Source organism: Cheilinus undulatus, linkage group 5, assembly GCF_018320785.1.
Source record: "Cheilinus undulatus linkage group 5, ASM1832078v1, whole genome shotgun sequence".
NCBI classification, from domain to species: Eukaryota; Metazoa; Chordata; class Actinopteri; order Labriformes; family Labridae; genus Cheilinus; species Cheilinus undulatus.
This window is the reverse complement of record NC_054869.1, coordinates 11410502-11436814: the sequence shown is the minus strand read 5'-3', so window position 1 is coordinate 11436814 and position 26313 is coordinate 11410502. Positions and strand designations below refer to the sequence as shown.

Below are 26313 nucleotides of genomic sequence, written 5' to 3'. Positions count from 1 at the left end.
TTCTCTCATTACCTCTGCCAAGGAGGTTATGTGATCGGGTGGGTTTGTTCGTTTGTTTGTTTGTTAGTTTGTTAGTTTGTTAGCAACATAACTCAAAAGGCACGGACGGATTTTGATGAAATTTTCAGGAAATGTCAGAAATGGCATAAGGAAGAACTGATTAGATTTTGGGACTGATACGGATCACCATCTGGAACTAGGAACTTTTTAAAGGATATTTTACTATTGTGAGATAGGGCTAATGGCGGAGGTCTGCGCTGTTACCACTTTACACCAGGAGATGGCGGACATGAGTAACTTCAATCCCAGCAGCATGTTTTTGGTGTGTTTCTATTCAAAGTTTTGGAGTTTATAGAGTTTGAAAGATGCACGTCCAGTCGAGGAGACGAGTCGGAGCGTAACAGAGACAAAGACAGTGAATTGTAGCGAGAATACTCACAATGCTGGGAGAATAGAGGAATATTCACCCTCTGCCATGACTTTCAGTCGTTCGGTGAGACCATAGGTGCTTCCGCCATGACAGTCCACACGTAGCGAAGCCAGTGCTTTGCCTCACCGTGTCTCCAACCCCACCGGGGAGGTAGTAATCGGCGAATTAGATTTTGGGAGTGATCCAGATTGCCATCTGGATTCAGGAATGTTTTTAAAGGGTTCTTCACTATTGGGAGATAGGGCTGATGGCGGAGGTCTGCACTCGCTGAGTGCTTTTCTACTTATGTTATTCCTACAAGATAGTTTTAATCTCTCATACATTAATTTTTACCTTGCATTTCTTACTTTTTAATCACATTATATTTATTTTATCATGTGTTAATGATTTTTGGCTCATATTTATGAAATCAATCTTATGAAATTGTCCTCATTTCTGACTTTTGGCCCTTTTTTTGATTTGATTTTTACTTTTTAGCTCCAATTTATGGATTTTTATCTTGATTATCACTCAACAAATTCCTCAAGCCAAACTGAAACTTATTAAAACCAAAGGCAACTTTGGCCCACTAGCCCTACGTTATAACCATGTTAGGTATAATCACTGATATTAGAGATATGCCAGAGCAGACATGATAGTATCACCTACGATGTAATGTTAAATAATGCTGTGTAAAATCACATTTGTGGCAGAGTTACAGAAGTGGTTGGACACGTGGCATCATTTATCACTGACACAACTGTGTCTTTGCAGTCTGCAAGTTGAAACAGAGGTTTGGACTTAGATTTAGCTACGTTTAGCTACGTTTAGCTAACTAGCTGTGCAGTTGTTACCTTGTTCAGCTTACTTACATAACATGCTTTCTTAGATTTGACATGCTATTTTTGAATCTTGAGATTTCCACTGTTTTAGGTAGACACAGTAGGCAGCCCATTATGTGGCTGTTGTTCCTTGTCGTTTGAAAGGCAAAGAGTCTTGATGTTTGGCCAGGGATGAACATGCTCCTCTGAAGGAGACACAGGTATTACATCTTCAGCCATTATCTCCAACTGTTGATAGTTAAGGGGGAGGGGTCACTCCTCTGTTTACTCTGTGGTGCTGAGGATTTTACCTCACGCTGCTGTGAGAGCTCAGCTGAGTGTAAAAAAATACTTAATGAAAATAAATTATCGACAAGTAAAAGTAGCGACCAGTGCATTCCCAATGCAACAGAAAATTATAGTTTTTTAATCACAAATGTAACGGAGTAGGAGTAAAAAGTACTCTGCTTAATAGCTACTCTCAGAAGTAGGATTTAAATAAAAAAAAAACTACTCAGTTACATGTAACGGAGTAAATGTAGCACGTTACTATCCACCTCTGGCATTAATAGCCATGTTGGATGGAAGACTGAACATTCTAATATTCACTTCAGCTGCTGAGAAGATAATAAAATGGAGAGGACTGATAATGATAATTATAGCTTTTGAAGTTGCAGTAGTATGTAAGCATACTACTGCTTCCAGTTTAAATATCACAAATACATTCATACCAACATGTTCAGCAGTTTGAAGAGATAGCCGCTCTCTGCGTCTGTGCTTTTTTTTTTTTTTTTTTTTTTTTTTTTTTAAGATTTATTTTTGGGCATTTTTGTGCCTTTATTAGATAGAGGAGGACAGGGTCAAGAGTGGGGGAGAGACATGCGGTGAGGGTCCTCAGGCCGGATTCCAACCCGGGCCGCCCGCGTACATGGGGATTGCCTTTAACCACTAGGCCACCTGCTCCCCAATGTCTGCGCTTGGTAATACAAGCAGTAGCAACCATTAAAATAAGAGTTACAATTATATGAAAATATGAAGCATCAAAGTGTTACTTTTTTGAAGATTTGAGAAGCTCAGTGTTCATATAATGCATCTCACAGTCATTGTGTTTTAGAGGTATTCTGTAAATTACTGTGTTTTTGATAACTCAGAAATGGCACAGACTCAGCACAGGACAAAGGAAACCTTTTGCACGAGTTCAGGCCCACTAATCTTTCCCTTTGCCATCTGGTGTCCAGAATACAATGGCATCGTTGTCTCGAACCCATCAGCCTTGTTTTTTGCCATATCAAGTTATTTGTCACCCATTAGAAGCCAGGTTGAGTGCAGATATTTAACTTATCAAGGTGGATTTGGCAGCAGTTGTCTTCTCTGATGCAACATTTGGCTCAACATGTGTGTTCTTGCTTGTGTGGGAATGTTTATGTAGGTTGAGGGTTAAAACTGTTTAGGTCAAACTTAGGTTGTGATTCCAGATTGCATATTTGGGAAACGAGGAGTACGTCAAACTTCATGTACATCCCACTTAGCTCTAAATGTAATCTTACTATCTTAAAATTTTCTCATTTACCACTACTAACCCACTTCCTCATCTTTTGTCCTTGCATGTGACCCGGTGGGCCCTGCGGCTCAGCTAAAGTGACTAATGTAGACTAAGATTACATTAATCAGCAGGGAACGTGACCTTACAACTGACAGATTAAGTGTCAGGAATAAAATTCTGTCTTGCAGCAAAGAAAAAGACAAACTGAGAAGCAGCCTAAGGAGATTACTGGCCCTGACCTTTATTTGAAGCACAGTGGCTGCTTTTTCTAGCCCAGACAAGTTTTATAACTTTGGCTCACCTCACTGGCCTTTCCACCCAGAAGCTAGTTTGAGTTTATCGAGCGGTGGCATTCAAGGACAGGCATTGTTTGTTTGCTGGAGTCAGGGTTTAGTTTGTTTATTAGAGAAAGAAGGGAGGCAGAGAGGGTAGAAAATGTGTACTGAAGGATCTGGAGAATATTGTTAGATTTATTGTGCTATCGAAGTGATAAAATCCTAAGCCCGATCTTAAGAGCTTATCCTTTGTTTCTCTCCCACTGCCCCTCTTTCCCCCCATGCCTCTTTTTCTTTTCATCCCTCCCAGAAACCAGGCGATGAGGAAGAAGCTCATCTTGTACTTCAAGAGGAGAAATCATGCTCGTAAGCAGTGGGTAAGTACACGGCTCACATATTTTTGACTCTCTACTGGGAATCAGCCCATAATAGATGACTGGTGTAAACTGGGCCAGCGGCTCCTTGAAGTATGTAGCCATTTTAGACAAACAGGAGAGGAATAGAGCTTTGGTTCATGATCTGTTGTCAGTACTCTTCCTGTGCCCGGGGGTAGTGACTGCTTTTGAACAACAAACCAGAAAAAAACACTCTCACAATACGCTGAAAGAAAAACCAACATTTTTTTTAATGCTCGTGTTACATTCACTGTCAGCCAAGCACATCTAATGAGCAGGGTTAGTCTGAGCTGGCAGTGATTGGGTGAGACAGAGCCAAAGAGCATGACTATAAATGAAGCAGGGATCAATTGGGGTGAGCTCTGATGCCAGAGCCAGACAGACATCTTAAAATCAACTAGCTTGACAGAAAATCATTACAACAAATCAAGTCCATGGTTTACTATAAAAATTTGTCTGCCCACAAGTAGGAAATATGGTGGGAAAATAGCTTTTTTATTCAACAGCTTGAGATGGTGCCAACAGCAACTCTCTCACAGCCCTGCATTTTTACTGAAAGTTAATGTGAGGAAAAAGAAAGAAGAGTTGAAACTCAGCACCTGTATCAGAGCCTGTTAGTGGTGGACGAGTGTCCAGTCTTCCTTCATGTCGAGTCTAAGTGGGGGAGGGAGCTCCTCGTGGGCAGAAAGGTGGGAGACATCACCTTGTGCTTTATGGGCCCACTGAGGGTCGTGTCTCCTCCAGGTTTAATGGTTCGCTTTACAGCCTGCCTGCGAGGACACTGGGAAAACAGTGGGCTGTCGTCTGCCAGGGTCATGGCTTCAGGCCAGACTCCTCAGAGAATACCAACAGATCACTTTGCCCCCTCCTCCCCCAACATCCAGAGTCCAAAGAGGCGCATGATTGGTTATAAAAGAGAGATAAAGAAGCTTTCTGATCTAGTTAAAAGAGATCTATCAATGATATTGCAACTTTAGAAAAAAAAAAGATGCCTTATCTGCACTTCCACATCAAAACGAATTTATGCTGCAACCGCAAGAATGTTACAGTTAAAGCCACCTGTCTCCCTTGTAACACCTCCATGCCCCCTCTCTCTCAGCTGTTTGCATTCTGGCAAATTCTGACATTATGTAACAGTTATGTTTCCTTTGTGCCTTCATGTTTTACATTTGTTCATAATTTAGTTGTATACATTTTTTGAAGGTAGTTTTTCCCATTGTCTATTATCATCTGTTGAAGATATGTCACTGGAAACCTATGCCAAATTTTCAGTAAATCTGGTTAAGTTGGTGGTTAGCATTTCTTGATCCATGACATCTTTCTGATGTAGCACTCATTCGTCTGATTCCTGTGAATCTCAGTTTTGACAGAATTCAGTAAGTTGCACAGGGGCTTCACTTTGACTTACTTCCCTGTCTGTGAATAGGGATGAGTACCGAAATCTGGTACCAGCGAAGCACAGATGCCAACACGTCTAATACCTGCCGAACTGAATCAAAACAAAGATTTCAGTGTCACCCCACTCCAGTGTGACCCCCCACCTGTCCAAATGAAAGGCACAAAGTACTCTGGACTTAACGTAAATCATGTATTCCTACTCTTGTTTTAGTTATTAAGAGCATAATGGTCTTTTATCCTCTTTTGCATCACAGTAGTGGCTCTTCTCTGCATGCTTGCATCTTTATTTACTTAATAAATTGTATCTGATGCCGCTCCAGTGCATGAACTTTGGCTGAGTCTTTGCTTAACTGTGTATTTTTCTTATCCCATTCCTAATTGGCATCTTTTAAAGCCATTCTCTGAGTTATCTAGGTCAGATTGAGACAGATTGCATTCATGTGCCTTCTTCAGCGTTTAAATTGATTCATGTGAGCTGCTACTGCGTCATGCACTTGTAGTGCAAAAATAATATTGAAGGTGCAGAGAAATCCTCATTGTGATGATCTGGGTGGACTATTATAGGTTTATAATAATGGCAGAGAGAGGGAGATGTCATCAGTGAGCGATGGCCTGAAATGAGGGAGAGCGTGGTGTGCTGCCTGTTGTATTGGTATTAGGGATGACTATAGCATTTATCAAAAAAATAAAACTACCGTATATAAAGTATCGATTTAGCACTGGTATCAGTTGTTAGATATTGTTGAGATCCTCTCAGCAGAAAAGATCCGATATAAACAATCAACCAAGGCAGGAACTTCAAGCACTTCCCCTATCCTTTCTAATCTTTTTTTCTGGTATTTGTCTGTCTTAGTATAAAATGTTCTAAAGGTATCACAGCAGACAGAGATACACGCAGCAGCATCATCTTTGTGGATCAGATGGATGATGAAGGAGATGAAGTTTTCTGATTTTTACTCAGGTCAAAGTTTCGTCCTTTTCCTTCTCCTTCATCGTTTATGTTGCCCTCTCTGTCCCATCAACTGAACTCTCTGTCCTGCAGCTGATTGTCAACCTGACGCACGCAACGTTTGTTCATTCATTTTAGAGCAGGGGTGAATCTAGATATTTTGCTCAGGGGGCCCGGGCTCTGAGTTATGCAGGGGAAAATGAGGTTTGTGTGCATACAAACAACAGATCATCATGTGTTATAATATTAAATGTATGATCTAGATTTCCGTAAAAATACTTCATTAAAATAAAACAGTATAGTAGTAACTAATAAGTAGTTAATATTGTTAAGGGACATTTGAAGGTTCTAGTAGGATGAACACGTTTAAAAGACTTAAAAAATTAGCCATTAGAAAATTTAGTGAAAAGTAGCGGGTAGAGTTGTTGGTAAAAAAAATACAGTTTATCAGAGTTGGGTACAGTTTTCTTAATTAATTGTGTGAATTTGTATAAAGTGGATTTTTTAAATTTAAAGATGTATTATATGGCTCAGTTTGAAGATTAAAGTTGCCTTTGCAATTATAAAGGTGTTTTTAGTGCCACTGACCATTATACACATTCTTTTCCACTAAAAGTATCAATTTAAGACCTGTACCAGAAAAAACACAAACAATACCCATCCCTATCTCTGCATCCCTTGCTGTAATACCTGTGTACAGAGACAAGTCAGTGTCAGAACTAGTGATGGGAGCTTTAACATTACCACAGTTGTGCTATGCCTGTTCTATCTGTTCATGATGACTGGTTTTTCAGCTTACACCATAGCCTGAGATTGGTCAGGACAGCTCTCACTACCAGAACACTTTCCCATACTGAAAATTCCAGATCCCAGAGTGCCAATTGTACATTTCTGTAGAACCTGTAAATAAGAATTAAATGTTGATTTGCTCTTAATTTGTGGATATCACAGAGGTTATATTGTCTGCTTTAGGAAATGACTACCAGCTACTATCTGCCCCTGTCAAATCATGCAAAGAAGCACATGACTGGACCTAAAACAGAGTATAAAGAAGGTTTCTGAATGAAGTTATTGTAAAAGGGATAGCTTAAAGATAGCACAGCCTTTTGGGATTTTTTCAGTGATGCTATATTGGGGTTACCACATCAAAACATTGTGATGCCAAATTGTTGTGAACAGATAAAAAGTTAAAGTAAAAAGATAAAAAAGTAAGAAAATGAGAAGTAAGTTTTCAATATAAAACATGAAATTTTATGTAGTATGTTGTAAGCACTTAAAATAATTGTAAAAGGTTGAAATGACATCATTCACAAAAAAATATTAAATGTCAAGTATTTCACACCAAGTGATCCATTAGTTTAGTTTTTAGATCAAAGGAGAGGCATGAAGAGATGGTGTTGATAGTTCTGTGAATACAAACTGCAGCAGACTGAGCTCTTCTTTTTCTGTGCTGCTGCAGGAACAGAAGTTTTGCCAGCGCTATGACCAGCTGATGGAAGCCTGGGAGAAGAAGGTGGAGCGCATCGAAAACAACCCGCGGCGCCGAGCCAAGGAGAGCAAGGTGCGGGAGTACTACGAGAAACAGTTCCCAGAGATTCGCAAGCAAAGGGAGCTGCAGGAGCGCATGCAGAGGTGAGAGCACAGGTTTTTGTTTTCTCCTTCACAACGGACAATCTGTGATTGTCTAACAAGAGAAAGGCAGTTAATGCTGTTCAATTCAAACTACAGACTTGCTTCATTGTGTGCGGTGTACTAGTAGGTGTTATAGTTTCAGGTAGCTGTTCCTGACAAGTTTTTTGTATTTCACTCTTTTGTAGCCGTGTTGGGCAGAGAGGAGGTGGGCTGGCCTCGTCTGCAGCTCGCAGTGAACATGAGGTCTCCGAGATCATTGATGGGATATCTGAGCATGAGGTAAGTTTTCCTGTTGGGATGTTTAACTCTTCTGCTTGCTCTTCTGCAGTGCTCATGCTCACAGTAAAACTCTGCTGAAGTTTAAATTGCTCTTACAGTTAGACTTTTGTATTTCTGTGTATTAAAGAGGCATGCATGCAAAGGTTGGCTCTGCTAGTAGATTCTCTGAAGCTCTGGTAGACTGTCTGAGTTTATTTATGATATAAGTATGACATTAAGAGAAGATACAAGGACAAGATCTTTCTTGATGACAAGCCCTCATGATGTTTATGAATGTAGCACTAGAAGGAAATAAAATCAACTCAAGCCTCTTTAATCTCCTCAATATAGTTTGTGTTAGAGGCATACATGAACCAGTACTGGCATATAAAGCAGCTGTTATACAGATGGGATGGTGTGCCACTGGGATATTTGTGGTAGCTAAGCTAGCAGGGTTAGCCAAAGCTAAATACTAGCCCTTTAAGGCCACCCCAGCCTAGCATGAGGCTCAGCCACACAGCTGCTTTCAATTGTAATGCTTCCAAAACTTTGATTGTTTCTGGACGCTTTTACTGCCTGTCTCTTTTTTTACAGTCTCCTCGTTTCTCTTTCTTCAGGCGCAGTTGTCACGTAGGGTCAGCTTTTGGTGCAGCAGTAATAACTGTCTTTTTGCTCAGTCTAATAATTCCATGATGAATCTTATTTTGGAGAGGATAATGATAAATGTCAACACAGCACAAGCTCACAGTCATGTTAATGCTTGAGTATTTTGCTGTTTTTGGAAAAGTTTCAGGATCATAAGTGTCAGTCTCGTATAAGAAAGCATGTTTAAGCCATTGTTCAAACTCTCTGAGGAAAATTATGTAAAGAAATTGGCTCCAATTGAAACATATTTGCCAAATTCAGGCTGTTTGGGCCGAGGAGGTTGCTGTAGCTACACTTAAAATATACAAAAGCTTAAAGTTCACACATTTTAAGTCCAATTCAAACCATGCACACTCATCTAATTCAGCTCACAAAGTTGCACAAAATTTCATTTAGAATATTCAAATTGATTAAATCAGTGTCTTTCCTGTCTTACATATTAAAGGTCAACATAAGAAGGGGTTCATCAAGACGCAAGGTGTCAGACACCCATAACGTTATGGTGCTCATTAATAATGAGGACTAATGCTTTAGTGGCTATTGTTTTAATAATCTGAAGTAAAATATAATACCTGATCCTCTCGTGTCAGTCAGCTCTCATTAAACTGAGCAGTGTGTTTAATGATGTTGTCTCCGAAATGCTTTCCAGCCTTTGTCCTCCTTAAGATACCGCCTCTTCCCTCCCCTCTCTTCTCCTCAGACAGTATCATCTTTAAGATTTTCACTGTTTATAAACATATAGATTTAAGAGGGCCAGGAAAGATGTCTGTTTCAGGGTGGTTTATATTTGGCATGAAACCAGCCTTAGACTGTCAAACTTCCTCTCTTGTTTTCTGAACTCTCCTCACCACATTAGGTTTCATAAAATGCATGCACCATGTTGTCTGATAGTCTCCATTTGAGACCAGCCCACTCACTCCTGCATGTCGCTTTCTATCTGTGGCATGTGTTTCCACCAGAACACAGAGAAGCAAATGCGACAGCTGGCGGTCATCCCTCCGATGCTGTTTGACGCTGAGCAGCAACGCATCAAGTTCATCAACATGAATGGACTGATGGACGACCCCATGAAGGTGTACAAGGACCGTCAGGTTATGAACATGTGGAGCGAGCAGGAGAAGGACACTTTTAGAGAGAAGTAAGAAAACTCTTTGCATCTGATTTCTTCTTTGAATAGATTTTTTATTATTTTTTTTTAGCTCTATTTCCATTTATTATTTAGTAAACAATAGAATAGCTTTGTACAAGAGAACATAAACGTTTGCATCAGAGTAAAATATATGAACTTACTTTCTTTTTACATTCAATTCTAAATTTGTCATTTTCTCAAATCAAATATTAGCTTTCAGCTTCTTTCTTATAAGGACAGACTGCACAAAAGCCATAGAATAAGTCAAACTGATGCACATGTTTTACTTCCTATAAAGCATGTATTACCAACAAAGGGTCAGAAAGTTGTTGGTAAGGAAGTGAATCTTCTTCTTTTGTGAGAAACGCGTGGAGGCGTTACAAGCTGCCAAATCAGATCAAACCCACACAGTAAAATCAGTGACTTTAAAGTCAACCCACATGCAGAGTAAGAGCTTTGGTTTCTTCTTCTAATAACACAGATTCAACAAACATCTAGATATTAGCTCATTAGTGCCATATTTAAGGTATTTTTCAAGGTTAAAGAAATCATTATCTGTTTTAATCTGCCATTGACTTCCCTTGTAGTGGTTGATCAGTTTTCTCGTTTAGATAGTTCTATCATCAGGTTGTTAGAGTTTCACTTTTCCTTTCCCACAGGTTCATCCAGCATCCCAAAAACTTTGGTCTGATTGCATCTTTCCTGGAGAGAAAGGTAATGTTTCAACCTATCTCTTATTTTGCTTTTGAGAGATCCAGTTTACTCAGGAAATTATCTTTCTGTCCCATTTTTAAGACGGTGGCCGAGTGTGTGCTGTTCTACTACCTGACCAAAAAGAATGAAAACTACAAAAATATAGTACGGAGGAACTACAGACGCAGAGGAAGAAGCCAGGTACGCTTAATCTTTCAGTGACTTTGATATTCTGCATTGCTTGTGGACTAGGTGAAGCAATCATAGCAACAACACATTTATTCTTTAATACAGTTCATAAGGTGTTTTCACTGTACAAGCTGAATAGTTTGTCTCTTCCTGATTTGAAAATGTCTAGTGGGGCAACACTGTTCTGGGGTCATGACAGAGAATAATCTATGCAGTGACAGAAAATCAGACTCCAGTAGCAGTCCACACTTCCTTAATGTAGCATCTGGTGATTCTAAAGCAATGATAAACATACTGTCTGTCATGGCAGCTCTATCATTGTGGTTGCAGTGACAAGACATGTCCCATGTAATTGGGTGAGTCAGCTTGGCTGGTAGGGGAGCGATAAGCTCAGATGTAGCCACAGCAGCAGTTTTATCAGAATTTGACCACATTTCTCTATTGAAGCAAGAGCAAAGAGCAAAAGTTTTTGAGATGTCAAAGATGTTTTCATTCTTGTCCCATCCTGCTTCGGCATGAGTTTACAAATGTTACGGGTAAGGTTAAGTTCTACTATAAGCCTGTGTTAACAAAGCTTCACCTGCTGAAGCGATTAGCTGTAGAAAAGTGCCAGTTTTATCAGAATTGTGCTCCGCTGCTCATGCACTATGGCAGAGTTTGCCTGTCAACCTGACTTTACTATTGTAGCTGCGCATGCATACAGCCTTGTGGTGGGCGCTAAACCGGTATTAATACTGTCAATTGTAAAAATGTCCGCCACGGAATGGGTTTTTGCAACACTGTCGTTACTGGTTTAAATGCCTATGTTGTGCTGTGATGCACGCGCGAGGCATATCCGCTCCCACCGTCAGCGGAGCGAGTGAATTGTGACAGACAGCTCAGACTTAGTCCGGTCATTAGCTTGTTTAGCTCTAATATTACGTGTAGCCAGGTAACTAACCATATGTCACCCAGTCTTGCCGTTACAACCAAGTACGGTAAGCAGGCAAAACATGTGTTCTTTACTCTCCAAGTTTGTTGACTGTGCTATGGCGAAGTCAGCGTGCCGTCTCTGTCGGCCCGCCTGGAACTTTAACGCAAGCTGCGTGCTGCTTTGGCAGGTATCGGTTTGTCTGGAGCCATCTTACAATGGCTTAAACAACCGGTTAAAAGTGGGTTTTAACTTTTGACTTTCTTTATTTTCTCTTTTCTAAGTCCACGATGATTTAGAGATCCAGGCTGAGATGTTAAATGAGGTCAGAAAATCATCTGTAAACTAGCTGCATTAACTCACTGGTGTAAGTCTTTTTGGCATGTCATGTTAATGTAAAACACCAAAACTAAACACAAGTAAGGATTTCTCTGGCTTTAAAACTTTGAAAGATTTGAGGTAGACCAGTGGTTTCCAACTTTTTTCCCTTATGGTGCCTCCTAAGAAAGGCTAAGCCCCCCAGTACCCGCTTGGTAAATTTAAACACCAATTTTTAGTAATTTCATTGACAAAATCCCAACATAACAGGTCTACATACACTTGTTTTTGACAACACATTAATGTATAAACTATTCATTATGACAACATTGGAAACCGGGCCTCTAAAAAAATTAGAAATAAGGATCTGTGAATTTTAAAAGGGGAAAAACACGAAATATTTACCTTTTAGGACACAATTGTCTGAACCAAAGCTCAGAATTTTTGAGATCTTCAAATCCAAAATAGAGAATCAGACCAGGCGAAAGTGTTTTCTTTGCACAAGTCCTGCGTTTTAGAGCCTCATCAGATTATATTTCTACCGGGACTGATCAATAAACAAATACTAGTGATATGAGTCCAGAATCATCACATTATTAATATTATCATCTGGATTTAGAAGAGACAGTTCTGTAAACTGTAGCTATCCAACCACTGCTTTCAGTTTGGTTTCTCATGATTTTTTACTTTATAATGCATATTTAAGACTTGAAAAAGTTGCACTTTCTGAGTTAATAATGTCAAAAAAAATCATTTTTTTATATAAATGTATGACTTTAGAATGTCAAAAAAAAAAAAGATTTCTCAGAATTTACCAATCCCCTCTATTTTCTCATCTTTTAAAAGGGCCTGCATACACTGTTTCTAGTCATGATTTATTTTTTACATATATCACTGGCGTTGTGCCAAAACCTCTAGTCTACAAAATCACCACTTTTCAGGGAATGAAAAAACACTGGATTTTAATTTATTTAACACTGAATGGTCAAAGTCAGCATCTATTTGACAATTCTTATTGCTTAAAATTCATGAAAACACACTGATGGTTCTAATGGGTGACCAATAGCACTGGTTTATTAAAAAAATGGAGAAACAACCTAATCCCCCTAGGGATGCCTGGACCATATGTTAGGAACCAGTGCAGTCTAGTACTCTTAATCTGCAGTGCACTGTCACACTTTCCCTGCTTTGTTGTTCCTGTAGTTTTTTTTTGTGCTTCACTGCCTAGAAGCTGCTAAACTGCCTTTTGCTTTGTATTTTCTTTCTTATCTTTTCTCCTTGAAATGACAAGACAAGCTTAAGAGACCTTGAAATCTAAGGGGAAACATTTATCATCTGTTTCAGGACAACTTTCACTGGCAGAATTAACTGCAACACGCTTTTTCCCATCGCTAGGCAACCAAAAGAAAAATCCGCTGCTGTCAGTCTCTGAGCCATGTGCTAGCTAAAGACACTCTTGATTTCCTTGACAGCAGTTTTACACAGAGCCTGCAGCTATTTTATGTTGTCAAACAAGTTTTTCAAGGTCATGCCCTTCGTGATTTTCTCTGCTTTTCTTTTGTTATTGTCACTTTAGGACTTAATTTAATCAGGCAGAGAAAACATACATTTCGTGTGGAGTTTTAACCTTTGGCTGTACAGTGTGCAAGGTCAAGCATGCAACTCAGAGAAGTGATTGAAGTTAAAATTGTATTCAAGATGAAAGAGCATTGTACTGCTTTTAATGTACCCTGTACTGAGCATGAGATTCAGTGACATTTTCTAAGAAGAGCATAAGGTCACAAGCTAATAATCCTAAAGTCTTGAGAGTCAGATGCTATAACTGCCTTTTAAAAAACATAAAATTTCTGCTGCCTAAGAGCTCCCAGTTATAATGTTGGATCAGATACTAGCTGCTAAAATCCATAATAACTAGAGCTGAGGAAACTATAGATTAATTTACTGGTGACCTTTGCCTGTGGGTGTGAGGATGTAGTCTCCTCATCTCTCCTGCAGAAAAACCCTCCACTTATTACCTGAGAAGCTGCTTGCACTAATAGCTCAGAGTGACAGAGGGAAGCAGCTACAGAGGAGGAACAGAAAGTGCAGTACTATATAACGGAGCAGCTGCAAATGCTAATAGAGATTATGTTTCAATTTAGAGGAGATGGGGATGATGATAAATACTAGCAAGTTAAGAAAGAAAGCTGCTCTGTTGTTGTCTTCACTTTCTGTAGATATGGCCTCAGATCAGCTTGTGCATGTTGAGACATTGTAGAGGTGGTTAGAGATTATAATGCAGATAGTGTAACTGTGCTGCACAAAAGGCTGGGAAACTATTAGAGCCTTTTTGAGTTATGGTTACTGCCTGTTTCTGTCTGAGCTGTTTTCAGACGGCATTGGTGATACTGAGACAATAGAGGAAAGTTATTCTTAGTGTTTTAATCCAGTTTTTTCTTTTCTTACAGTAACTCTCCTCTGCTTTCATTTTCTTGTCCTCTCCCCTACTCTTTTTCAATTCTTGTTTTTTTTGCCAGCAGTCTGATGTAATGTGTTTTTTTAGGTCAGATATACAGTAAAGATCAACAAAGTTTCTTTAGAAGAGCAGCAGCCCAAAGGCAAACAGCTGAAAGAACATTTAATAAATTACAAGTTCTTATCAGTAGAGGTTTGTTTGCTTGTCAGTGTGAAGCAGTAGCCTAGCTTCTTGGTCAGACTGCATGTCTGCGCTCAAATGAACTCTAACCCCAAAAGGCCAGACAGGCAGGAAATTGGTAAGGAAGTGGTTCATGTGTGCTCAAAGAGCATATTTTGGAACTTTCGCATCCTGTTTTTTGTTTTAACTATGTAGAAAATGAAAAGGATTCCTTACATTACATGTATTCTCTTTTAAAGAATGAAACCAAGTCATTTGAAATGTCAGAAACAGAAGTTGTTCTTTGTTTAAGGTTCCTTTTTCAATTTGCAAACACCATTATGGGGATGTTATCACACTACAATTCATCCAGGTACCGGACTGTATGCAATAATGATATAAGATATCAATGTAATGTCCGTTTTTGTATTGATTGATAGTATCTAGAAGCTTAAAGAAAGTACAAATCTTCACTTCTGTCTTTAACCAATTGTAGCAGCTTAAGAAAGAGATTTCAGCGGTGGTATGTTTAAACTTGCAGGTCAGTTCAGCTTAATTATGGGTTATAGTTCCATGCACAGTTAAGTACAGCTATGGTTATAACTTAATTGGAAAATTAGGCTGGACATTAACCCTTTCCCAAGTTTTCTCATTATATGTAATATCACCTCCATGTTATTAAAAATAACATTATACAAGGAGCAGTCCAGGCCAAACTCTTGGCTGACGCATGTAGTGCTTTCCAGGTTAGTAGATTACGTGCCTCCACATGTGTTTCATTCAAATCTCTGAGAAAATGTGTCTTTTACCAACTCTAAAAATTACATTAGTACACAAAGTGTTTATTATAGGGGTGTTGGAAGTGACCGTAGCTGTCCACAAACGTGACTAGTGAACAGAGTTACACTAGGACAGAAGATCAAATGCAGTTTGGTCTCTTTTTCCTCTCTTTGTCTGTGGGCAAATAGTGCACATTCTTACACTGGACTCTTTGTAGTCAGTTTGTATTCAAATCTGTTATCTCCATGGCAGAAACCTATGCTGCTCTTTTGAAACAGCTACAAAACTGCTCAATGTGTGTGCTGCGCCAGCAAGCTCTGTTCTGCTATGACTTCAGTTTAGAACATATAGGCCTTGTCCACACGGAGACGAAAACTATATATTTCCATTTTGTCTTGAAGATGTTTTCCGTAAACGGGATCGTTTCAAGAAACGTAAGTGGCGCTGTAACGCTGCCTCAGAAGTGCACCAAAAGAGAGAAGAGATGACAGAAAACTGCCACAATCTTTGTCCTAGTTGCCCTTCTGGTTGTTCTCTGTAGTAGATTTAAGAACATCTGGTGAATGCTGATCTTAGTGGTAAAGGAGCATCAGATTTTGCTGTTAAAGCCATAATAAGCTCAGTAGCTTCTGCAGCACAAACACCTGTAATCCACCATTATTGTTTTGGTTTGACCTGCGCATGTGGCTTAAGTGGGCTATGCTATGTATGACATAATCGTTTCAAGAAAGATGCGGTTAGCTATCCACATAGAGACAAAACGGTGTGTTTACAGATTTGTTCACTCTGGGACCGGATTTCTAAAAGCAACATTTCTGTGTGGCTGAAACGCCATTTCCGTGTGGATGAAACGCCGATATGACAAAAAACTTTTGTGTATACTCCTGAATTCTTCTCTGTGTGGACGGGGCCTTAATTTGATTTATCATTGCTGATTTACCCCCCAAAATTAATGCATTTTCAACCGTACTTGACGATAGATTGTATTACGGTGGGCTGTGCCTGTTTCGCTTCTGCAGAGATCGCAGTGTAGTATAATCAAATGATGTGTGAGCATGTCTAAATAGAGCATCCTTCTTTGACAGTTAATGGCATCATTAAACACAGGCAGTGGTGCTGCTCAGGAAAAGGACATACACTCTGAAGGCATTTAAGTCCCCCTTTCAGTCTTACTAACAAGTAAATCCACTTATTCTAACTGTTGTGCTGACTGTCTAATTTGCACGTTGCTGTTGCATTTGTGCGATGTAGACAGTGTATGGGCAATTTGGGGTATTAAAAAAAAATATTAGTGCCAAGGACTAATGCTGCAGCATTTATTCAGATATCAAAGCGGTTTGATTTTTACTCATTTTCTTTTATAATTTAAATTCTGGTATTGTGACATCTTTAGTGCTTCCTTACTGACTATCGTCTGACAAATAGAAAATGTCTGTGGTTAAAAGAGAAAGTTTGTGGCATGTTCTTTTAGACAGATTAGAAGAACCTCATGAAGTGAAACCTTCATGTTTATCTGATGTACATTTTTTCTTAGTATGCCTCACTCATGTCAGATTAGTTTCACATGCATATAACTGTATTTTTTGGAAACAAAAACATTGGCTTGTACTTCCTAGTCTCATGCTTTAAGTAAGTGGACTGTGCTTTCAGAAGTCAACAGGAGTGAAATACCACCCATATGTCGCAGGTGTTAATTGCATCTATTTTTTATGTTTGTGTGCACACATTGCGCACAGGTCTGTCTGTATTAGGTGTACAGGTCACAGGAGGGGTCAGGTTGTTTGTTGGTGAGTCTGCGTATCAAGTTACGCGGGATTATCTTCGTAACAGAGTGCCTTGTTGTTTCTGTCACAGCACGGCCAGCAGCAGCAACAGCAGCAACAAGTGCATCGCAGCAGCCAAGAGGACAAAGAGAAGGAGGAGAAGGAGAAGGAGAAGGAGGGAGAGAGGGATGAGGAGAAAAATGAAGCCGAAGACAAAGAAGATGGAATGAAGTGAGTCTGCTTTCAATATTCAGAAATCCTTTATATCATGTTTTAAGAAACATGTTTGATTCGGTAGGATATGGAATATATATATGTATATATATATTGATTGATTGTTAAGAGTCAGTAAAATTAATTCTAACATCCGAGTATTGAAAAAAAAACAAAAACAGAACAAGAGTAAGATAAGACGGTAACTGTAAATCACTTAAACACTTTGAACATCTTTGGTAGTTTTGTTATCTTTATTTTTATTATGATTAAATTTTTGATAATGATAAAATAAGGGATGGTAATATTGAATTTTTGCTGATATCTGATATGCCTGTATTTACAAAAGCTAATACTGATATCAATACCGATATTTAAGTGTAGTTCAGACCTAAAACTTTGGCTTTGAAAATACACAATTTAAAAATCGAGGATGAACCAATTAACAGGTTTCAGTTCAAACTTTAAAGTTTAAGGAATGATCATGAATACAGAAAAAGACTTAAGCTGATGACACTCTACTAACTTTTTAGATTGTATGGACAATATTAACAGCTGATAGAGGCTGGTTTTTTATAGCCTAAATACTGCCAGAAGTTTTATTATCTGCCGATACTGATATCATACTGAAGATTTTGTGCATCCCTAGATAAAACTTCAAACAAATTATAAAAACCAACAAACAATTTCAAAATTAACCTTAATAACATTGCTACAAAGGATGGAACAGGCACTGGTTTTAATTATTGATTAAGTGTTTTTAATAATTGCACTTTTAAACTATCATAATAAATATGATACAGTCTGTCAAGCATCAACCCCAGGTGAAGGAGCAGCATGTCATGTGTTGTCTTTACTGAGGTGAACTAACGTAACGTCAAGGGTTGGGATGTGAACAAAAACTTTTAGGGACTAGGAGAAATCACTTTCTCTGCTCTGCTCTCTGTCTGTCTGCAGCAGAAGCTAACAGTAACGTTCATTTTAAGAAGATGGCAAGGGACATAATAAGGTGTTGGCTGAACAAAAGACTGTTTGTCTCTGTATTTTTTACAAATTAGATATGTTTGAGTAACTTTTCATAGCAGATGGATTTGCCATTCTATCATCAGGCAAATCCGTTTTGAAAAGCTCAAATTCACACCATTTGTGCCGAACATGGTTTGGACCAGCCAGCATCATTTGAGGAGAATGAGGCCGTAGCTACAGCCAGGTTTAGTTAGGCTGAAGGCCGATATGAAGACTGTCATATGTGTGGCAATTAGTACAGATGTAGCCACGGCAGCAGTTTTATCAGAATTTGGCCACATTTCTCATTTAAAACAGGAGCAAAAAGCAACACCAAAAGCTTCTAAAGACCAGAAAGACTTTTCCTCCTCTGCTGACCTGCTTCTTCATCAGTTTGCGATCATCACAGGGGAGATTGAGTTCCAGTGTGAACAATAGCTACTACCGCTGAAGCGATTAGCAGTTGAAAAGTGACAGTTTTATCAGAGTTGTGCCGCACTTAATAATAACTGTAAGCTTTTCTTGGTGAAGAAGACGTTTTTGCTCTTCTCCCAACTGGCCTTGGCATAAGTTTATCTGCATCATGCCTCACTGTTCAAGCAATACCTAATTCTGTCTTGTTGCTCTGATTTGCCCATCATAAATATGACAGACAAAATGTTTGCCCAGTCCCCTTCAGGTATTTTGCAAATGGTGTAGACCCCACACATAATGACTGGTTTATCAGTTCTGTTGTTCTAGTGGGGTGTAAGAAATGGCCAACACAGTACCCCACACAAATATAGATAAATTGACTACCAACCAGAATCTCCACTCTCAAAACTCAAAATCATGCATGGTCAAACATGACTCTAGTGTTGCTAGCTGTTGGCTACCGAGTAATCCATTGTGGTAGCAGTTTTGATCCATTTTGTCTCCTTTCCAGTTAGATCCTGGTGTGTAGCCACAAATCAACAAGTTAGTCTCCCATTTCTGACTTCCATCTAACTTTTTATTCATGTTTACTATTGTTACCATGGCTGTGTTTGTCGTGCTTCCGTTTTCAGTCCGTCTTCCTTCCTGATTGGGTATCCATGTGACCACTGACAGAGTGCATGCTTGGCTGCCCTTTGCATTTCCCCCAAACAGCAGGATACCTGGTCATAAATATTGAGCATGTTAAATATCTGTGATTCTTTTCATTAGGGCGTCCCTGAACATCTTTCAAGCAAATCAGGGTGGGTGAAATCCCTTTTGTTGCCCTTCATACCAGAGATCAGATAATCTGGATTTATCTGACTTTAATTGGAAGAGGGAAAGCAGGCCCAGATTATCTTGTAGTGTGTACCCTGTCCACTGTTTGGTAACAAAAGCACAGTGTAAGAAGAAAAGATGCAGCTGAGTGAAAGCATTTTCTCTGTATTTTATCAGTCTGAACCAGCACAGCTGCAGCAATCTCCAACTCTTCAACTCTCTATTTTAGAATTGTTCCAGCTTCAGCTTCAGCAAAAAGAGTAGGAGTGAGTTTTGGCCAGGGGGGTCAAATCTGGAAATCCAATCAAACTCTAACCCTTGAGCTCTCGCTGCCTCACCTCCAGGCAGACTTTCCACCTACAACAAATTCAAGCATCCCTTTCTTTCCCCTTATTAAAACAGCTGTTTTCCTGTTTGTGCTTCTTCCCTTCCACACAGCATGCCAAGTGTCATTTTTAAAGCTCTGTGCTTATTTTGTTAGTCTGGGGTTCTTTGGTGGGGAAAAGCTCTATGATTGACCTAGCTGTCAGATCTGAGATAGCGGTGTGAGAGGAGGAACGTGTGTGTATGTGGGTTTGTTAGGTGGGTGTGTGGTGGGTGCAGAGGTGGTGGTGGTGGAGGAGGTGTTTTCAGGCACAGTGCCAGCAGAGGATACAAAACAACAGATGGAATATCACTGCTTTCTGGTGCCTGGAAATAAAAGGATGAATCCAACAGCTTTCTGCTCTCTGTTACGATGTCTGCTGAGTCTGTATGCATCAGTAGTTTGGAGTTATAGCTGGTCATATTTATTAACAGCTGTGTCGCACTGGAAGATGATGATGAAGCATTGCCTTCAGCCTCCTGCTCTGAGGAGAGGCCGGGGGACTCTGTGACTCCCAGCACACCCTGCTGCCTGCCTGTCCCTGGCACAGCTGGCTTGCCTATATTTAGGGTGCCACCGGCTCCCCTCAGCAAGATTAATAGAGCTGCGGGAAGATGAATGGAGGTGCAGTGGGTTCAAACTCTTTGGCTGTCTCTTGACATGCCACTGTGCTGACACTCAATAAATTATCTTGGAAAAAAAAGGCAGATAAAGCAGTGTCCCTATACATGCTCACATTTGGTCTCCTTAGTTTGTTTTAGGCTGCAGCATTCTGTCATCAGCTTTCCCTACGCAGCCTAAAATATCAGTTTCCTTTTGGCTTCAATAATACCCATAAAACTTGGACAAATGGCTTAGGGGGCATAATAGGAAGAGAAGTTCTGATGACATTTTTTCTTCCTAAAATTGATTCTGAATAGGGATGAAACAGTTAGAGGCTTTTTATGGTAACCATGCTAAAATTCCCCCTTAATTATCATGACAAATGTTTGTGATTACTTAAACATCTCTGTAAAAGGCAACTGTCCAGATGGCATGTAAAGTAGGGTTGTTTACCAAGGAGAAGTGAGAGTAAGTCGATTGGTTGGGACATAAATAAAAGCTTTTAAGAACTAGGAGACATCATTGTCTCTCTTCTGCTCTCTCTGTCTGTACTGCACTGCTGAGGCAGAAACACGTGAGAAATGAAGCAGTGATCAAAGAGAATGCAGCATGCTGAATGTTTGTGGATGAACAAGTTGTCATGTTTCCAAGTTCTTCAGAGTGTAACTGCATTGAAACTAGGGATGCACCATATATATATATATTTTTTTGCCAGTATCCTGATATTTACAAATTAATTTTAGCTGATACTGATTTTTAAGTGTGGTTTACACCCAAAACTTCAGTCCTTAAAACACACAATTTAAGGCTTGTGGATGGACAAATCAACAAATTTAAAGTGTAAGGAATGATGTTGAAAAAAGATAAAGACTTCAGCTGACATAGGTCTGTTAGTTCAACCTAAATCTCTTTTAGGCCAATAGTTACAGCTGATAGAGGCAGATTTTTATAGCCAAAATATCGTTGTAAAGATCATTTCACTTTTTAAGCTGATACCAATATTATAACTAACTACCACTGCTTGCTCTGTCTTCTCATTCTTAATATCATTGGTACCCTTTGCACTATTGCTCCCTCCCTGCAGCTTTGTTTGAAAATATGACTACTTATACACTTTTCTTTTATAACTTTGGTACCATCAAATATAAAAGTAACACTTTTTTATAATTTAAAGCATGTGGTGATGAAGTTTCAAAGATATCAAAACTGTTGACAACTTAATAAACAAGAATCTTTGTTAGTGCACTTAAGATTTTCATAGCATGCTTTTGAAATGTTCATATTTGTATCTTAATGCCCAAAAGTTCATACTGCTTTGTGCTGCTTTTTCATTCATATAAAACTTCACATTATGTCATTGTGACGGACCAGTACTTTATTTGTTTAACTTTTTCATCAGATTTCAACAATGCATGATAATACTGCTAACAATAATATTATTTATTTTTTCCACAGTAATAGTGATGTAAAAGTGTCATGTTGTGACATGTCTAACTGTGACACCTAGAATCAGTCAGAGCATCCTTCTGTTGACATCTTGGCAGATTTGATGCACACTGCACTCCTGCTGGTTTCCAACAGTTATAATTTGTTCCTTTCATTTGAACATTTGTTTGAATTTCGATCTTTTGCAGCTGGAAAAATATGTGGCTTGTGGAAGCCATTATAAATATTATTGGGCTGATTGTTGACTCATTTAATTATATAAAAAAACAATAGTAGGCATGAAATTAAGGCTTAAATTGTTTTTACTTTGTTTTGTATCATTTCTAATTAGTTTTGCTGGCTCAATTACTCAATTACTTATATTCTGATTTAAGTTGATGGTGTGTACACTAAAGGGAATTAAGCTGTTCTATCAATTGCAAAGACTAAGATTTCTAACCTTTTTCATCGTGCTCCCACTACCTGTTTCTTACAATGCTGAGCATTCCCAGGGCTCAGATGAAAGAAGTGACACATTACAGTAAAAATTAACATCGATTTCAGTATAAGCTAGGGCTGGGCAATTTATCGAAAATTAAGTTAAACCCCAATATGGCCGGCTGCAATTTCAAATTGCAGAAGGTGCAATACTTCTTTAACCTGGAATTTGTGTCAAAATGCCAGTTTAAAAATTTTGTTTGCAGCACAGATGTTACAAATTGCATATCATGCTATCATTCAAGTGCCATTTTTTTAGAATAGGCTACAAAAAATATGTACCTTCTTCATTTTTGCACTTTTTTATTATTAAATATGAGAATGACAAAGAAATTATCATTCTCTTCAACACGACAATTCATATTCAATATGCAATAAGAGTCAAAATCATCAGAATTATTGTTTTTGATTTTTCAGCCCTTGTTTAATTTAATATTTTTTTGCTTATAATACAGAATAATTAATTGCTTATGTTCATTGGAAAATAAATTAGATGAGGAGTCAGATTATTTTCCCAAATTACTCAGCCCTAGTGTAAGCTATAAGACAAATAAAGCTGATAGGTGGCCTGATTCTTTGAGATTTGTATAAACACACTTTTTTCTACAGACAGAAAGAGACAGTCCAATGCTTTGTAGAGATTTTAGTAAATATGTGTTAATATAATTTTGACAGCCTCGACGCTGCAGACAAATCTTTGAATGTTTCCTGTCAGGGAGGTTCATGTTCCTGTGCGACAACAATCTTCATCTGTTTTTCCTGTGTGATGCTTTTTTACTTTCTATCTTCATCAAGAGTGAAACAAATGCTCAGTCGGACTGATAGCATTTATTTTCTATGACATTAAAATTGTACATTGTTAAGCACAGCTTTGTTTAGTCTGAACTACTTTCAGTCTCCAGAAAATGCTGCCCAAAATCTTGGACCAGTCTCTGGACTCAGTGACCCATCAAATGTCCACCTTCAAACAGCCTGTTTGTCTCCTGCTGACTATGTTGACATTTCTCCAACACAGGGATGACACCTCTGGAGAAGATGCAGAGGACAAAGAGCCCGCAGTGGCTTTCAAGGGTCGACGCACAGCCAACAGCCAGGGGCGCCGCAAGGGCCGTATCACCCGCTCCATGACCAGTGAAGTAGAGGAGACCACCACACCGCCACTCAGCAATGAACTCGGTCAGTTTCTGCTGAAATGCTCCAAAACAATGCCTGTTTTCACCTTTATGTAGTGGGACTGTATGATATGGCTGATTGTTTCAAATTCAACTGTGGGTCCCATTGCTGTTAAAACTCAGAAATGTTGATGGTAAGCACTCAGACATAAAGTTCTAAACTTGAAGAATATTTTAAGGACCTTTCTCTGAATATTTTAATTGGTGTGAATCATTGTGATGCTAAAAAAAAACAGGCAGTAAGCCTTTTTAAAGTGAGAATAATTCTCAACTCTGAAGTGTGCAAAGAAACAGTAAACCTGCACACAAGTATTTCACCACCATCACGTGGAATTGACTTTGTCACCTTTGATCTAGTTTTGGGCTGCTGTCCCACACCACAAGGGTGCACTGTTGTTCCTTTTGTCTTTATTGTTCACTGTCAGTCCTTGCTCTCCTCTTTTCTGCCTCATAAATAGAATAATGAGAAAGCAAAACACTGAGAAATTGTGACTGCATGAGATGGGTTCTTTAAATCCCATCTGTGGGCAAAAGACAAAAGTATAATTTAAGGACAAAATAGACTGTGTGTCAGCAGTGTCCTCCTCCTTCGCTCTTTGTTTCCTCGCAGATGGAAACTCAGCCGCACACACTAACACTCCTGCTGCAGGCTATCACAGATTTTTGATGTTTCAGCAGTTGTGCGTTTAGCTGCAGTTTGTCCTGCAGTACAGGTTTATTCACAGGGAATCCCCAGGTGACCTGGGCTATAGAAGCCGCCCCCCTCCTCGCCACTGTTTGTTCCCCTGCTGGCAGCAGTGCTAGCTGGCCCACGGTGCCCTTCACTGGTCCAAACAGAGGACACACAAGCTCAGGCTCCTGCTCCACTGTCTGCCAGCAGGGCCAGGGTCGACCTGGCTTGTGGCCTGTGCAGGGACAGAAGCCAGTTGTTATGTCTATAATCATTAACTGACTTCTCTCCTTGGATTTCCTGCTTCCTCCGTCTAAAACAAACAGTCCCCAGCGACCCACACTGCACTGCTTCACTGGCAGGCAACACAGTCTACCCTGCCCCCCTCCACCACCCCCTTATTCTCTTTTCTTCTCTAATTTCTCTCTCTCTTTCCTTTCCTCTTGTCAGTCACTCCCTAACTGACTTTGTGACAACTGCCCACTCACCCTCCTCCCCCTCCTCCTCCTCCCGCCTTCTCTAACTTGGTGCTTCTCTATTTTTTTAACAGCCAATCTGGAGATGAATGAGAGCTCTCGCTGGACTGAAGAAGAGATGGAAACTGCCAAAAAAGGTAAACCTTTCTTATCCCCTGTGAAGTGTAATTTCATCACAGTTACAGTGCTTTATAAAAGAGATACAAAAAGAGGCATTGTCGGTAGAAACCTGAGTACTGTTTCTCTTTTTCTGAAGCATAGACGTGTGATGCAGCTGTAACTTCCTGTTAGAAAGACAGAAACCGCCACGTGCTGCTACGCTGTGTCTATGCGTGAATGTGTCAGTCTGCCTGGACTGCCTCTTGTTGCTCTTTGGAGCCATTTCCCCGTCTCTCTGGGTCAAGGCAGCCTGTCTTTTTATCAAGCAGGCTGTAAAGTCTGCCTCTTATCAGCAAACCCTCGCAAAAGCAGTCATTAACTTGGCCTGTTTATTGTCTCTGACTGAAGATTACCCAGAAGCTTGTGGCTGATTCACAGAGGTCGCTGACACTCTGCCCATTTTCCTAGCACCGGCACTCTATCTGAGTGTGTTTGACAGTGTGTGTTTGTGCAGTCCCAGAGTCTGGTATCTCCTCACCCTCAGTGGTTTTAAATATGCACTTCTCTTTGCACAGGGATTCCCTCCAGGCAGATCTGGTTCTTATCTGTTATTGCTATTGGTTTCTACTTGCTGTAGGCAGTCATGATGATTTTAATAAATATCTTTTACAAGTGACTGCTTCAAAGACAGCTTGAACTTTGCTTTTAAATGCACCTTTTTTTCAGTGATTTTATGAATCGAGATTTTAAAAGTAGCATCTTTGTAGATTCAAGTGCTCTTCGTGCGTGACTCTGAGCAGTTTCACGGCATGGCTGCAGTTTCTCACTGTTTGTAGACTGTGTGTCCTGTAGCCTTTTGCAAGTCTCACTTCTGCTTCTGATAATTTAACCTGTCTTCCGTTGTCACCAAAAGTCAGTGAAGTATCCTATATCTGCAGCTTAAATGTGATATTGAAGCTACATTCGGTCTATGGCTGAGCAATTTATTGGTATTTATATTAAATTTCCGTTTTCAAATCCCAGAAGGTGCAATATGTCTTGAACGTGATATGTGTGTCAAAATTAGTGCTGCACAATTTGGCAATAATGTGCATTGTGATGAAACTGGTCAGGACTGTTTTTGTGATTAGGATTGTGATATAATGTATAAATGCTTTGGGTCTACTTGTATCAAGGGAAATGTCGAGAAAAAAATGGTAGTTTTGAAGTGTGCATTATTCAGCTTGAAATACAAATGAGTGGAAAAAATGCTAAATCTGAAGTAAATAATGCAATTGCACTACTACTATTACAAACTCAAAGGCATTTCTTCTGGCATTTTTGTAAACCTTTCAGAGGGATGTGATGAGGCTCTTAGCTCATGAGATGAGACCAGATTTTATACCTTTTTTTAACTTTGATAACAGAGAATATGGATAGAATTTTTTTATTTAAATCAGAGTGAAAGACATAAATTGCAGTGATGGAAGTCCATTTTGAAGAGTTTTTAGCCATTGCTAAGTGTTTCACATCCTCAATCCTTAATTCACTTCCTATTGCTACAGTTCCAATGAAGTGAGGGATACATAATTGTTGATCTAACAGCATGTTTATGATTTACTATATCTCTGGTTTTGGAGCAAACAAAGCACCCTATGATGGCGTTAGTTCTATTAAGTTTACTGTTGTAGTGTATAATGGGCTTTTACATTACTTACATTATGTTTCTGATTGATGGGACATGCAGCCAACAGCTGATAGATGAGCAGGCAAAGGCTAAAGCAACAGCAGCAGGAGAGGAGAGGAGGCAAAGTTGAGGAAATAAAACATTATTACTTTGCAAGCCATCTCTGCT

General features: G+C 39.4%; 1 protein-coding gene across 4 annotated transcripts in view; it reads left to right on the top strand.

Moving 5' to 3' along the window:
- Positions 1-26313, top strand: part of ncor2 (nuclear receptor corepressor 2) — a 165219-nt gene that overhangs the window by 92374 nt on the left and 46532 nt on the right. For all 4 annotated transcript variants that reach the window (XM_041788206.1, XM_041788207.1, XM_041788208.1 and 1 more), the window contains exons 9-17: positions 3359-3425; positions 7250-7422; positions 7608-7701; positions 9285-9463; positions 10114-10168; positions 10250-10348; positions 16813-16952; positions 23078-23238; positions 24455-24517. In XM_041788206.1, coding sequence (XP_041644140.1) covers positions 3359-3425; positions 7250-7422; positions 7608-7701; positions 9285-9463; positions 10114-10168; positions 10250-10348; positions 16813-16952; positions 23078-23238; positions 24455-24517 — 1031 coding nt within the window. The remainder of the gene's footprint in view (positions 1-3358; positions 3426-7249; positions 7423-7607; positions 7702-9284; positions 9464-10113; positions 10169-10249; positions 10349-16812; positions 16953-23077; positions 23239-24454; positions 24518-26313) is intronic.